The sequence below is a fragment of the Mobula hypostoma genome, chromosome 23 (assembly GCF_963921235.1).
Source record: "Mobula hypostoma chromosome 23, sMobHyp1.1, whole genome shotgun sequence".
Taxonomy (NCBI): Eukaryota; Metazoa; Chordata; class Chondrichthyes; order Myliobatiformes; family Myliobatidae; genus Mobula; species Mobula hypostoma.
Window position 1 is genome coordinate 31,150,280 of NC_086119.1, and position 13,823 is coordinate 31,164,102.

The 13,823-nt window shown below is 43.0% G+C and overlaps 2 protein-coding genes across 3 annotated transcripts in view; one reads left to right on the top strand and one right to left on the bottom strand.

Moving 5' to 3' along the window:
• The window catches only part of asl (argininosuccinate lyase), a 53,331-nt gene that overhangs the window by 17,073 nt on the left and 22,435 nt on the right, over window positions 1-13,823 (top strand). The window contains exons 7-12 of the mRNA XM_063031433.1: window positions 1,091-1,168; window positions 2,822-2,899; window positions 3,989-4,041; window positions 6,841-6,903; window positions 9,075-9,189; window positions 13,170-13,254. Coding sequence (XP_062887503.1) covers window positions 1,091-1,168; window positions 2,822-2,899; window positions 3,989-4,041; window positions 6,841-6,903; window positions 9,075-9,189; window positions 13,170-13,254 — 472 coding nt within the window. The remainder of the gene's footprint in view (window positions 1-1,090; window positions 1,169-2,821; window positions 2,900-3,988; window positions 4,042-6,840; window positions 6,904-9,074; window positions 9,190-13,169; window positions 13,255-13,823) is intronic.
• The window catches only part of LOC134336855 (acrosin-like), an 87,186-nt gene continuing 75,342 nt past the window's right edge, over window positions 1,980-13,823 (bottom strand). The window contains exons 6-7 of one of the 2 annotated variants that reach the window (XM_063031441.1): window positions 12,074-12,251; window positions 1,980-2,247 (exon numbers count right to left, since the gene is read on the bottom strand). In XM_063031441.1, the coding sequence (XP_062887511.1) occupies window positions 2,192-2,247; window positions 12,074-12,251 (234 nt within the window). In that variant the 3' untranslated portion in view covers window positions 1,980-2,191. Of the gene's footprint in view, window positions 2,248-11,734; window positions 12,252-13,823 lie in introns of those variants that run through there. The other variant, XM_063031440.1, reaches the window with a different exon arrangement.

A 13,823-nucleotide genomic window follows, 5' to 3' on the forward strand; every position in this document is an offset into this window, starting at 1 on the left:
GTGATAAGAAGACTGTGTGTATTAACCCTATGTATGCCCCTCATGATTTTATACATCTCTGTAAGGTCACCCCGCAGTTTCCCACAATCCAAGTAATACAGTCCTAGACTGCCCAAGCTCTCCCTATGTCCTCAAGCCTTGACAACATTCTTGTAAACGTTCTGTGCACTCCTTCTTCGTTTGCACACAGCAGCAGAAAAATACGGGAGAAGATTTGGCTAAGATATGGGTGCACCTGACCCTCTGCACTGCCCCGGCACTGACCTTTAATTTCAGGGGCGTTCTGTAATTTGCTCAGATGACGGGCTGAATGGATTTCATGTCATAAGAAATAGGAGCAGGAGTCAGCCATCTGGGCCCTCAAGCCTGCTCCACCATTCAGTAAGATCATGGCTGATCTGGCCATGGACTCGACTCCACCTACCTGCTTTTTCTCCATAAGCCTAATTCCCCTACTCTGCAGGCCCCTCAGCTTTATAATCAGCCATAGCTGGCATAACAAAAATGGTCCCTGTATGGCCTTGACCATGAATGTTCTTGGCAAATTTTTCGAGAGGAGTGTTACACCATAGCCTTCTTCTGGGCAGTGCCTTTGCAAGACGGGTGATCCCAGCCATTATCTTCAGGGATTGTCACATAACCAGGAATTGTGATGTGCTCCAGCTGCTCATATGACCATCTACCACCTGTTCCCACGGCTTCCTCCGACCCTGATCAAGGGGCCTAAGCAGGGGCTACACATTTCCCAAGGGTGACCTGCAGGCTAGCAGAGGGAAGGGGGGCCTTACACCTCCTTTGGTAGAGACGTATCTCCACCCCACTTCCCTTAATTAAAAGTAACTTTTTTTAAAAAAAAACTATTTAATTCCACTTCCATGGTTTTAAGTGTCTGTGGGAGCTGCCAGTGCTGGATGCATGGCCTCTGGATCAAATATCAGGATGTCTTGTGATCTGCATCACTTTTAGACAACCTGGTCAAATCACATTCTTTGTGAAAAGTATCGTTTAAATGAATATCTGTGACTCTTTTCCTGCATTATTAGAATACTTTCTGTTCCATGGTTATAACTATAAACCTGTTGTCTTCCAGAGAGATTGACATCCTATTTCCTGGTTATACTCACATGCAGAGGGCCCAACCAATCCGATGGAGTCACTGGCTGCTGAGGTGATCCTGTTTTCATTCGTGTTAAATGGAGGTCACATGCTCTCTAATTTTTTTTATCAGGTTATGTTTACTTGCAGAGGTAAAGTCACAAAATTTACCACAGCTCTTTGCTTGATGGGCTTAGGCTTTTAAATGTAACGTTCAAATGCTAACTGTTATCATGGATTAATCAGAAGGTTTGCAAAGTAAGGTTTTGAAAGGTTTTAATTTGCTGAAGGCAGTGATTTTTGAACCATAGTGTGCACATTACTGTGGTTTAAAAACTCTCATCCCTTTCCTTTGTGGCCTTGCCTTCCCTCTCTCTTAAACCTTCTTTAATGCTGGAAACCTACAGGGGAGTTGTTCACTTCCTGCTCCAGCCTCTTACACATTGGTCCATTTTCCCAAGTCTGTTGTTCAGAGGCATGAGACGCCCAGGCCCAAACCTCTGGAATTTGCTTCCTAAGCATCTCTGCAATTTTTTTTCAAATCTCCTTTATTTATTTAAGATGCTCCTTTGAAACTCTGATGTTGACCTTTCCCAACACCTTTTCTCAGTACTTGTTTTACGTTTGCTGATGTTCCTGTGAAGCATGTTAGGATATATTACTTCATTTAAAGCACTATTTAAATGTATGGTTCTCACTGAGATGTTCTCTATGTTGAAGTATAAATAAGTGAGAATTAGTGATAACAAAAGCCAGTTTTTATTTCCAATTTGGAAACTGTTTTGTGAGGAAATGTGTCATTTTCAGAATTAAAGTAAAAGATTGGACCGGAGAAAAAATAGAGATAAGCTTAAAGCAAAATTGTAGGATGGAATTTTATTTTGACTTGTTAACACATCAGAATGAAGAACTCTAAATTTATCACACAATTTACAAGTAACTGCTTTTAATTGGGATTATTTTCATGTTGATTTAAATTCTGGTCAGATTAAGTTTTTAACTTAAATAGAAGGTCTTGATGCATCTTGGAGATCCTTTGCAGTTGTGGTGCAATAATAAAAATGGCTGGAGATGATGCGTGGTAGCAAGCTTACATCTAGAAACGTTGGTATTGAGTAGAGAGAGAAATGAATTGAAGGTCTTTCATCAAATCTGGCAAAAACCAAAGAGAAGACAAAAGTTAGGTTACTTAGAAAGAGAAAGTGGTGGGAAGAACAGACAAAGAATTCTTGGGTAGGGTAAAAGGCAAGAGTTATTAAATGTTGGAACTGATGATGGTGCAAATTTAAAGCTGGGTCCAGAGGAACAATAAACGGAAATTTCAGATCATGAGCTGAAGTATTTTAAAAAGCTCTGCTATAATGAGGCGGGAGGGGGAGAGAGTGAGAATGATTCATTAGATGGACATAAATTCTTCATGCGTTCTGGTTGACAGTCATCTCTGAAACAACCCTTCTAGAAATAGATTAAAAGACCATCACCTGTTACTGAACTGCTGCAGGAAGACAGTAGTCAAAGAAATGCATTGGCTTTAAAGTGCTGTGAAATAGCCTAAAAGATGTTGAAAATGTTTCAGTGGAAATTCTTTAATTCAATGCCAAAATATTGACCATTGCAGTAAAATTCAAATAAATATGAAATTATTCTGATTCAATCATTGTTGAAAACTTGCGAGGTTAACCTGCTGCTGAACCTTGTTCACTAGAAATGTTTTCTATATTTGTAGCTATGCCGTTGCCTTGTCTCGTGACGCTGAGAGACTGGACGAAGTTAGGAGAAGAACCAATGTTCTACCACTGGGAAGGTGCTGTTTCTTTTTATCTCCAGGGCCCTTCTAGAGTAGTAAATCATCTTAATCATTTTGTGGGAGAGGAGGATTGGGTTGATCTTAGAGAAGGTTAAAGGATTAAGCACAGCATCTGCAGGCTGCACTTTTCAATGTTCTAATCCACCTATAGTATGCAGACATCCCACCCTGCAAAAACTGATTTCAGGGAGGTAGCACCATCAATTTGCGAGAGATTTCCGGGAGAGGTGGGATGTCTGCAATAGAGTAGCTCCTTAGCAGCTAGCCAGCTAGTTTAAATAACGTTAGCTATGCTAATGAACGAATGACACCTGTTAAACTCACCTCAACATGTCTTTTACAGTCTTAACCCACCATGGGCAATAGAAAAGTCACTGTTGCAAACAGTGCAGCGAGCAACACTGTCATTATTTTTGACCCCTATTAGACAGGGGTACACTTTAGTGTAGTCTAGGGTGACGTATGTTTTATATTTTCTTTTTTTTGGAACACTCTGCCATGGCGCGCTCTCGCTCTCTCTCGTGATAGCTCGTGCACTCTCTCACGCTCTCGCGTGCTTTCTCTCTCGATCACTCTCTCGCTTGCTTGCTCTCGCACTCTCTCTCTCGCTTGCTTGCTCTCTCGCTTGCTCTCCCACTCTCGCGCTCTCTCTCTCTCTCACTCACGCGCTCTCTCGCTCCCTCGCTTGCTTTCTCTCTCGCTCTCTCTCACGCTCTCGCGTGCTTTCTCTCTCGATCACTCTCTCGCTTGCTCTCGCACTCTCGCTTGCTTGCTCTCTCGCTTGCTCTCTCACTCTCGCGCTCTCTCTCTCTCTGTCTCTCGCTCACGCGCTCCCTCGCTTGCTTTCTCTCTCGCTTTCTCTCGCTCACTCTCAAAACAATTGATTTCCGTGATATTGTATACAATTTGCGGGCATCAGGGAGCCACTATTCATATGCGGGAGACTCCCGGAACTTCCGGGAGAGTTGGGATGTCTGAGTATGTCAATTCACTGATCATCGCAGAATAAATTTGTGCATCAGTACTTTAGGATCAATTAAGAACAGAAAACTATTGATTCATTAGAATTGCTATTTTAATTCCTAGTGGTGCCATTGCTGGAAACCCTTTTCAGATTGACAGAGAATTTCTTTGTAAAGGTAAGGTTTAAAAGTTGCAAAAATAAATACTGAAAACTTTCTAATCATTTTCAATACAAACTGCTGATTAATTGGGTAACCAATTAATTGGGCTCTGTGGCCAATGTTAGCATCCGTTTCGAGAGGACAGGAATATAAGAGCAAGGATGTTATGCTGAGGCTTTATAAGGCACTGGTCAGACTGCACTTGAAGTATTGGGAGCAGTTTTCAGTTCATGTTTAAGTTCATCTGACTGTACATGTATACAACCAAATGAACCAATGTTCCTCTGGACCATGGTGCACCCACAAAACACATATTACTCATAGCACATAAACCAAAATATTACCATAAATAAGTTAATGAATTATAATTCAAAATGCCTGTAGTGCCCAGCAAATAGTAAACAGCTCATTATCCTAGTGATGGGACTTGGTTCACGGCAAAGTATACACTAGTCTCACAGTCTGGCAGTCCAGGCTTCCTAATGGTAGTGGGTCAAAGAGATTGTGAGATGGGTGGTAGGGATCCTCAACAATGCTTTGGGCCTTTCTTCACGATCGCTGTTGGCAAATGTGGCGTAAACGGGGGAGAGAGACCCCGATGGACCCCTCAGCAGTTTGACTGTCCTCTGTAGGGTCTTGCAATCTGACACCTCACAGCTTCCGTACCACGCAGTGATGTAGGCAGACAGGACACTCTGGATGGTGATCCTGTTGTTAGAATGGAGGCAGGCACCCTTGCACGCCTCAAGTTCCTCAGAAAGTGTAGACGAGGCTACTTAGGAGATGTTACATTGAAAGCCTACAGCACAATACAGGCCCTTCAGCCCACAAAGTTGTGCTGAACATGTCCTTACCTGTGAAATTACCTCAGCTTACCCATAGCCCTCTATTTTTCTGAGCTCCATGTACCTGTTCAGGAGTCTCTTAAAAGACCCTATCGTATCCGCCTCCACCACCGTTGCCGGCAGCCCATTCCACACACTCACCACTCTCTGTGTGATAACTTACCCCTGACATCTCCTCCGTACCTACTTCCAAACACCTTAAAACTGTGCCCTCTCATGCTAACCATTTCAGCCCTGGGAAAAAGCCTCTGACTATCCACACAATCAGTGCCTCTCATTATCTGATACACCTCTATCAGGTCACCTCTCATCCTCCGTCACTCCAAAGAAAAAAGGCCGAGTTCACTCAACCTATTCTTATAAGGCATGCTCCCCAATCCAGGCAACATCCTTGTAAATCTCCTCTGCACCCTTTCTATGATTTCCACATCCTTCCTATAGTGAGGCAACCAGAACTGAGCACTGTACTCCAAGTGGGATCTGACCAGGGTCCTATATAGCTGTAACATTACCTCTCGGCTCCTAAACTCAATCCTATGGTTGATGAAGGTCAATGCACCATATGCCTTCTTAACCACAGAGTCAACCTGCGCAGCAGATGTTGTGGGATCAAGTTAGGTTGTACACTATGTGCACACCAAGAAACTTAGGGCTCTTTACTCCCTCCACGGCAGAGTCGTTGATGTGCAATGGGGAGTGGTCAACCTGCGCCTTCCTAAAGTCCACAGTCATCTCTTTTGTCTTGTCCACGTTGAGACTCAGGTTGCTGTTCTCACTCCATTTGACAAGCCCCTCTGCCTCCTCTCTGTGTGCCAGCTCATTGTCATTGACGAGGCCATAATGACCATTGGTATCATCAGAAACTTGATGATGCGGTTTGAGCTGAATCTAGCAGGCTGTTTGAGTACACAGGCCTCTTATCTGAGAAAGGATGTTCTGGTATTGGAGATCATCCAGAGGTCCATGAGAATTATCCTGGGAATGAAAGGGTTTACGTATAACGGGCATTTGATGGCTCTAGGCCTGTATTCACTGGAATTAGAAGAATGAGGAGGACCTCATTTGAAACCTATCGAATATTAAAAGTCCAGGCAGCATCTACGGAAAAGAGAAGACAGTTGATGTTTCGGGCCGAGACCCTACATCAGGACTGATGAAAAGTTTTCAGTACTGATGACGGATCTCGGCCCAAAACATCGACTGTCTACTCTTTTCCATAGATGCTGCCTGGCCTGCTGAGTTCCTCCAGCATTCTGTGTGTGTTGCTTGGATTTCCAGCATCTACACATTTTTTTTGAATAACGAAAGGCCGAGATAGTGTGGGTGTGGAGAGGATGTTTCCTATAATTGGTGGGGGGGGGGGGTGGAATCTAGGACCAGAGGGTACACAGCAGAATAGGACATCCCTTTAGAACAGAGATGAGGAAGAATTGCTTTAGCCAGGGGTTGGCGAATCTGTGGAAATCATCGACACAGAAAGCGGAGATTAGTAAAGGTGTCAAAGGTCATAGGGAGGAGGCAAGAGGATGGTGTTGAGAAGAAAAATAAATGACTAAATGGCAAAGCAGGCTCGATGTGCTGAATGACCTAATCCTACTTCTACATTCTTTGGTCTTATAGTCTAATTTGCCTTTTATTTTGCAACAGTCGAATTAGTTAGAATTTCTAAATTGCGGTCTGAATCTTGCTAAGAGCGACAGTACCACTTTAATAATAATTCAGATTTTAAATTCTGGAGTAGATTTAAAAACCATCAGCTGTAACTTGGTCATGGTGTCAGAAAAGAATGAAATCTTTCTGATTCTGTTTTGAAAGAAACCTAGTTAATTTATATTAACCTCAGAACAAATCCTTCAATGTAACTTCGCTATAACTGGAAATTTCTTAAAATGGTGATTTTTTTTTTGAAAAACCTGTCAAGAAGCAATTTGTCTTACACTGACTGTTGAGTTGCTTGTTTGACTTTCAGAGCTGCAGTTTGATGCGATTAGTTTGAACAGCATGGATGCGACCTGTGAGAGAGACTTTGTTGGCAAGTACTATTTATTTCGCAAGATAAACTACCTCTCGAGCAAACACAGGTTTTATAATTGTAGTATCTGTTCAGTGTGCACCCACTTAATTTTAACCTTCAAAAGTCTGGTCCCTCCAAATATCACTGTGACCTCCACCCTCCCTGATTCTCTGACCATACCCGCCCCCAGGTGTAGAAGCTTCACCAGCCTCCAATTCTGGTTCTACCAAAGGATGTTCTACTTTCAGACACAACTGGAGACTCTGGAATTTACTCCACACATTTTCCTGTCCTCACTACTTCTTACTTTCTTAAGAAGCCCCTTAAAACACACTTCATCCGTCTTACCATCTTTCTTTCAGTCTTTTTTGCTTATTCCTTGTTATTAGAATGTTTGACTATTTTGAAGTTTCTTCATTACTGATGTTGTATTAAAGTATTCCATTCTTCAATATGTACCTCTGTGTGGTGTACCTTTCAAGGACAAACCTAAATCAACTGGTACTGTTAGTAATATTGCTTTGCCGCTGGATGTCACTAACAAGAATAGGATTGGATCGGAGGGGTTTTGCCTAAGATTGCAGATGATGGGGAAAAGCTTTAAATGAGCATCATTTTGGACCAAGTAATAATCTGTCTAAAAGGGGGACTGGGTACAATAAGGACCAAGTCATATTGTGACCACTTCCATGGATTAGCTGGATCGCAATAACAAAGAAAGCATTCAGAGGCATATTCAGGGCGATGAATGGATATTAATGATGATATTTCAAAGATTCTGCTGCAAAAATAAACATTAAGCGAAAAGTCTGCTTGAAATATTAAATAGAATGTTTTTAGGGAGCATTCCAATAAACGTTGCTGATTCAAGGAGCAAGAATGATACGTAAAGGTTGCGTCTGTTGTGGACCGGCATGAGAATGTGGCTTCTGTCTGAGAAAGGGATGGTAACATAAAATCAAGCAACATTATGAGGTTATGTTTCTGAAAGATAAACAAAGGGAGAAGCAAGGTTGGTCGTGCAAAGGGAAAGTAAAGTTCCTTGGAAGCTCGTATGAGAAGGAAAGAAAGTGAGCGTATCTCAGGGGTAAGTTGGAAGAATACAGACCAAAGGTGAATCTTCAACCTAAACCATAGGGCAGCGATGGGTTCAAATTAGTAAGCTTGAAGAGATGATCATCCTTAAACCAAATTATCATTGAATCAAATGAACTTCCAATTTGGATAGTGCAGGCAAAAACTCTGGAGTTACTTGATAATCAATAATCCATAGCAGGTCAAGTTGCATCCTTGTTCCTTCATCAAAACTGCCCAACTTTCTGATTTTCCACCCTTTCAGTTTTCTATCAATGATAGTACCTGACACTTGTTTAAAATTACATGTAACATTGAACAAAAATCCCCATAAATCGTGCAGCTGCTGTCCATGCCAGTGTTTATGACTCACGCAATAGTCTTCCGTCTCTTCCATATATTTCCCCAACCACCAGGGCCCTTTTGCCTTCTTCAGGTTCAAACCACTCTGCCACATCACCCTCAGTCTGCACTTTTCACCTCAGTCACTCTCCACAGAGTGAGTTTCACATTTTTCCTACTCCCTAAGTAAATGTTGAAAGGCATCTCCAGGTAACAGATGAGATACAGAATCATTTCCACTGGCAGTTGGTGTCAGTAGAACCATTTTCCTGGTGGTGAGAGTGGGTGCTGTGGAACCAATTCCCTTATGAGAATTGGTAACAAGGAACTGGCTTTGAAAGTATTTACAAAATCAGTTATTGTGATTTCAATTTATAATTCAAATAGTTAATATAATCATGCTTAGGATAAATTTCAACAGTTAACCTCATTGGACCCTAAAATCCTCACACTGTCACAATGAATAGTCACCCAAAACTCCCATCCTCCCGAGTCCTGAGAAAGGGTCTCGGCCTGAAACGTCGACTGCACCTCTTCCTAGAGATGCTGCCTGGCCTGCTGCGTTCACCAGCAACTTTGATGTGTGTTGCTTGAATTTCCAGCATCTGCAGAATTCCTGTTGTTTGCCCCTCCGTTTTCTCTGTTTTCCCATAATTAGAGAGCAGAAGGTCTCAAAACTGTAGTGCTATAATTAAAATCCAGCAGAGTGTTTTAGTGTGTGAAGAGCCATTACATTCGTTCATGCTCTTAACAAATATTTGTTTTCTTTAAAGCTGAGATTCTGTTCTGGTGCTCCTTGTGCCAGATACATCTTAGTAAGATGTCTGAGGACCTAATCATTTACAGCACAAAAGAATTTGGATTTATAACACTGTCCGATGCCTACAGGTATGTCAATAATCAGTGACTTAACTATTCTTTCATTATGTAGCCGCAAAGTCAGTATATTATTTGTTTGGTTGAAGTGTGTTTTATCGTGAATTAACCGCGTACATTTTCTGAGTTTGGTGGGAGGCGTAGTTTGCAGCTGAAATCAGTAAACGGCGAGATTTAATGGAGGAAACCTGCATCTCAAACCACCTCCACAAGCAGCAGTCTGAGAGCCAGAACTGAACAATTCTGACGAATCATTCAGGATAAAGAGTTTTCAGTGCCTTTTTGTTCCTAACCTTTGCGAATAAATATCGTGTTTCATTAGTATGATCCCTGTGATTGCTCTGAGGTTTACTGACTGTGTGCAGGAGTTCATGTGCCTGTGAGATAGTTTTCTTTCCGCAGGAGATGAAATGTCACTTTAGCTCTAAAATGGTCGTAGAAGAGCAGTGGGAGTTAACTTTTTGGAAAAAAAAATTATATATCAGTAGCCCACATCAGAATTGTTGGTAGGTTGGTAGTTTGTGTTAGGATTGACAGAGGTCTGGAAGTTGTAATTGAAACTAGGCCAGTCGTTAATAACTAATCTGTGATTGATAAGAGGAAAGGGCAGGTATGGGGGGTGAGATTACAATTCAGTCACGATTTTACTGAATGACACAATAGCCTCGGCACCAAAAGGCCTCTGTCTGTTCCAATGACTTTTGGTAAGGAAAACTTGAGTTCTCCTTCTTATACAGTCTGTTGGGATTGAACGTGACTCATTTTCACTGTGGTCCTATGGAATATGATTTGGCTGATGAAGCTAATGTTGAACTGGTGGAGCAAGAGATGCTTGGTATGGGGAGAGAGGTGATAGGAAGGGGTTAGTTTGCGAGATGGGAGTTTCTTGCACCCTCTGCAGTTACCTTCCTTATGCTGCCAGCAAATGGACTTCGCGATGCTCTTTCTCTGCTCTGGTTGATCATGTATCAGGGATCCCGCAAGCTGGTGACGATGCAGACACTGAGCATGTCCTAGAATCCTTTCCAAGTAAATATTTTTCTTGAGGGAACTTAGAATAGAATGCCTGTCTCAGGGACCTAGTTTCAGACATGCAAGCAATTTAACCAACCCATCTAAGCTGGGAAAAATGTAACTGGAACCTTAGTACTGGGACATTGGTCTGTGAAGGTGGGTTTGGAGGATTCTGCTGAGGTGGTGTGGGTAATATCTCTCCAGCACTTGGTCCATATGCAGGAGAATAGACTTCATGGCTGGACAAGAGATTCCGCAGACGCTGGAAATCTTGAGCAACACACATAAAATTGGCCGCATCTATGGGCTGAGGTTTTAGGCTGAGATCCTTCATCGGGACTGGAAGTGAAGGTGGTAGAGGCCTGAATAAGAAGGTGGATGGTGGGGGCGGAGAAGAAGTTGCCAGACAATAAGTAAGGGGGAAGCCTTCATGGCTGGGTGGTAGGCTTTGAGCTTTTCATTCGTTTTAAACCCTTAGCCTTCAAACACTCCCCCCGCCCCCTTCAATCATCCAAACACTGGTTCACAGGAGGAATTGGTGAATTTCATCTTTGATACCTGGTTGGTTTTGCTGAGAGGCATCTCCAAGAACTGGAAAATGGCTGACAGTCTCACCATGGACTTTTATCATCAGAAGAGGTGTTTGGAAAGATCCCACTCTTGTAAATGTTTAGTTAATGCATGTTCTGCCAGTCACTTCTTTGAATGGGTAGATCATGGCTTGGAATTCTGTTCGGCCTTTAGACTGGCTGCTCTCCAGGTACAAGGACATGTTGTGGTGAGGACATTGTGATTCTGCAGTGGGATATACGTAGACTGAGTGACTGGTTGAAAATCTAACAAGTGGTGTTTAATGTAGGGGAGTGTCGGGCAATGCACTTGGGTAAGAGGAATCGAAAACTGGATTATTATCCACATGGAGAGCGACTGAAAATGAGTGAAGTTCACTCATGAAGGTGCTTTGAGTCCATGAATCACAAAAACTTAGCAGGTGTGAGAGGTAAGAAGGCAGACAATATTTGGGCCTTTATTATGAAGGGGTTGGAGTTTAAGAATAGGGAGCTTTCATAATAGCTGTACAGGGTAGTACTGAGTCCACACCTGGAATACTGCACAGACTTTAGATCTCCTTATTTAAAAAAGGTCGTGAGAGCATTGGAAGCTGTCCAAAGGAAAGTTACCAGGCTAACTCCTGAGATGCGAGAGTGTCCTTTTAAAGGACATTGGATAGTGCCAATCTATATTCCTTGCAGCTTAGTAGTATGAGGGGTGATCTTATTTAAGCATGTAAGACCCTAAAGGGTCTTGACAGGGTAGTTTTTTCAAATTTTAGATTTCCTGTGTCTACAGTGTGTATTTTTTATTTTCAAAGGTTTCAAAGGGGCATTTAATGTCAGAGAAATGTGTACAATATACATCCTGAAATGCTTTTTCTTCACAACCATCCACGAAAACAGAGGAGTACCCCAAAGAATAAACAACAGTTAAATGTTAGAACCCCAAAGTCCCCCCCGCTCCCCTCCCTCCTGCGCATAAGCAGCAGTGAGCATCGATCCCCCCTCCCCCCACCACCAAAAAAAAGTGTCAGCACCAGTCACTGAGCACTCAAGCGTGCAGCAAAGCATCAGCAAAGACACAGACTTGCAGTACTCCAAAGACTACTTGTTCACCTGGTAGTTCGACATACCACAGGCTCTCTCTCTCCCTAATAAGGGAGAAAGAGGTGTCCCTATTTCACAGCGAGAAGGGAGACATAACAAACAACTTGCTGGTTTACGATATTAAAAGTCCATTGCATCTGTGCCCAAAGATCTCAGGTCTCTGTGCACACAGCCAAAGATCTTCCGGCTCCCACAACACACCGGACTGTCGGGACACCGACCTTCGATCCACCCGTCACCAGAGCCCCAAGACCGTAGGCCTCCAAAGACGAGCCGAACTCTTGGGCCACACCCTTGGCATGTCAGATAACGGCCACTTGTGAACCCCGAGAGCAGGTCCCATTGCCGCAAAGAACCAAAGTCAGCATGTAACTCCAGTTCAGGGTCTTCAAAAGAACCCTGAAAGGGAAAAATAGAGATATTAGAGATGGAAATAGAGCTGTTTCCGAAGACGCATGGTAAAGATTCATGGTAAATATTGAGAGGTTCCCATTGGTGGACAAGTTATCATACAAGGGGATAAGGCTGCAAGTAAAGAGTCATTTAAAACTGATACGTGTCGCAATTCCTTCTCTCACTGGGCTGTGAACCTCTAGAATTCTTTGCCCTATGGGGATGGTGCAGACCAGATCATGAGAGATGAATATTTGAGAGATCAAGGAATTGAGGGCTATGGGGAACTGGCACAGAAGGGTTGAAGCCGGTGTAGCTCTGCCACCATAATATTGAATGGCAGGGCAGGGTTTAGGGGCCTGGTAATCCACTGCTGTTCTCTCATGGGCAGCTTGTTGAAGATGGGTACAATATTGCCGAGTTACTATGGACAGGCACTCTGGTTCTTCATTTGACATTTGCATTTGAAAGTCATTTATATTTCTGCTTTCTTGGTCTTTCACTGAACATGAAGCGTACTGAAATAGGTAATTTTAGTCAAGCTTCTTGAAGTGAGGGAATTGATATGTCGGCAGGCTGAGATTCCACAATTATCATGCCAAGGAGTTGCTTTGGAATGCAGGGACCTTGGCGAGCTGATTCCTCAAGCAGGAACAAGCTGCTGATTCTGCCATATTGCCATGGATTTGGCTGAGAGATGTGTGCATGCATGGTGGGGTATGGGCATGAATGTGAGAAGTCTCTGATGTGTGTGTGTGTGTGTGTGTGTGTGTGTGTGTGTGTGTGTGTGCCTGTATTGTGCAAGTCTCAGAGATATCTGTGTGTGCGTGTGTCTGTGTCTGTGTGAGATGGGGTGGGCGGTATGCAGCAGGGCACCTACTATTTGAGTGATGGACAACACAATGAGTTTCCTTGTTCTTCCAGCACAGGGAGCAGCCTGATGCCCCAGAAGAAGAATGCCGACAGTTTGGAGCTGATTCGAAGCAAAGCTGGCCGTGTGTTTGGGCGGGTAAGGATATTGTGTGACAGCTCAGCTCACCCTGCATATCTGAGCCACGCCCTCCCTTAAAATCAGATGAATGAAACTAATCTGAAAAATTAACCGAGAAATTAGAAGGTTCCAAGTGGAAAAAGCAGTATCATTCAGGCCAGGCAAAAAGGAATGATTGTCACAGATCAGAGTGTCATTATAAGTTTTTGGGGCCTTAATGTGTAGTTGAATCTGCTTCCAAATTCTTATAGTGCTGCCGACCACGAAGCTGTTACTAAAATGTGGCTTATTAACTGCAGTGGGGCTATTACGGAGAGCTGGTAAGGAAGTCTTCTCACAAAGCATTCGCTCTATGAGTAACCATGCTGGGCACGAGTCTGAGGTAGAGGGTGGGCCTTTTTTCCACCATGCAAGAATGGAGAGGTGGGCAGCCCAGTAATACATTTTAAAAGTTCGGTAGGGCAAAACCACCCGCTTCCTTGGGCTTTGACAAGTGTTTTTTCAGTAATTCTAATGGCTTTATAATTCCAAATGAAGGGTATAATAAAAGAATCCAATTGCTTAAAATATGACAGAGGAATAAGACA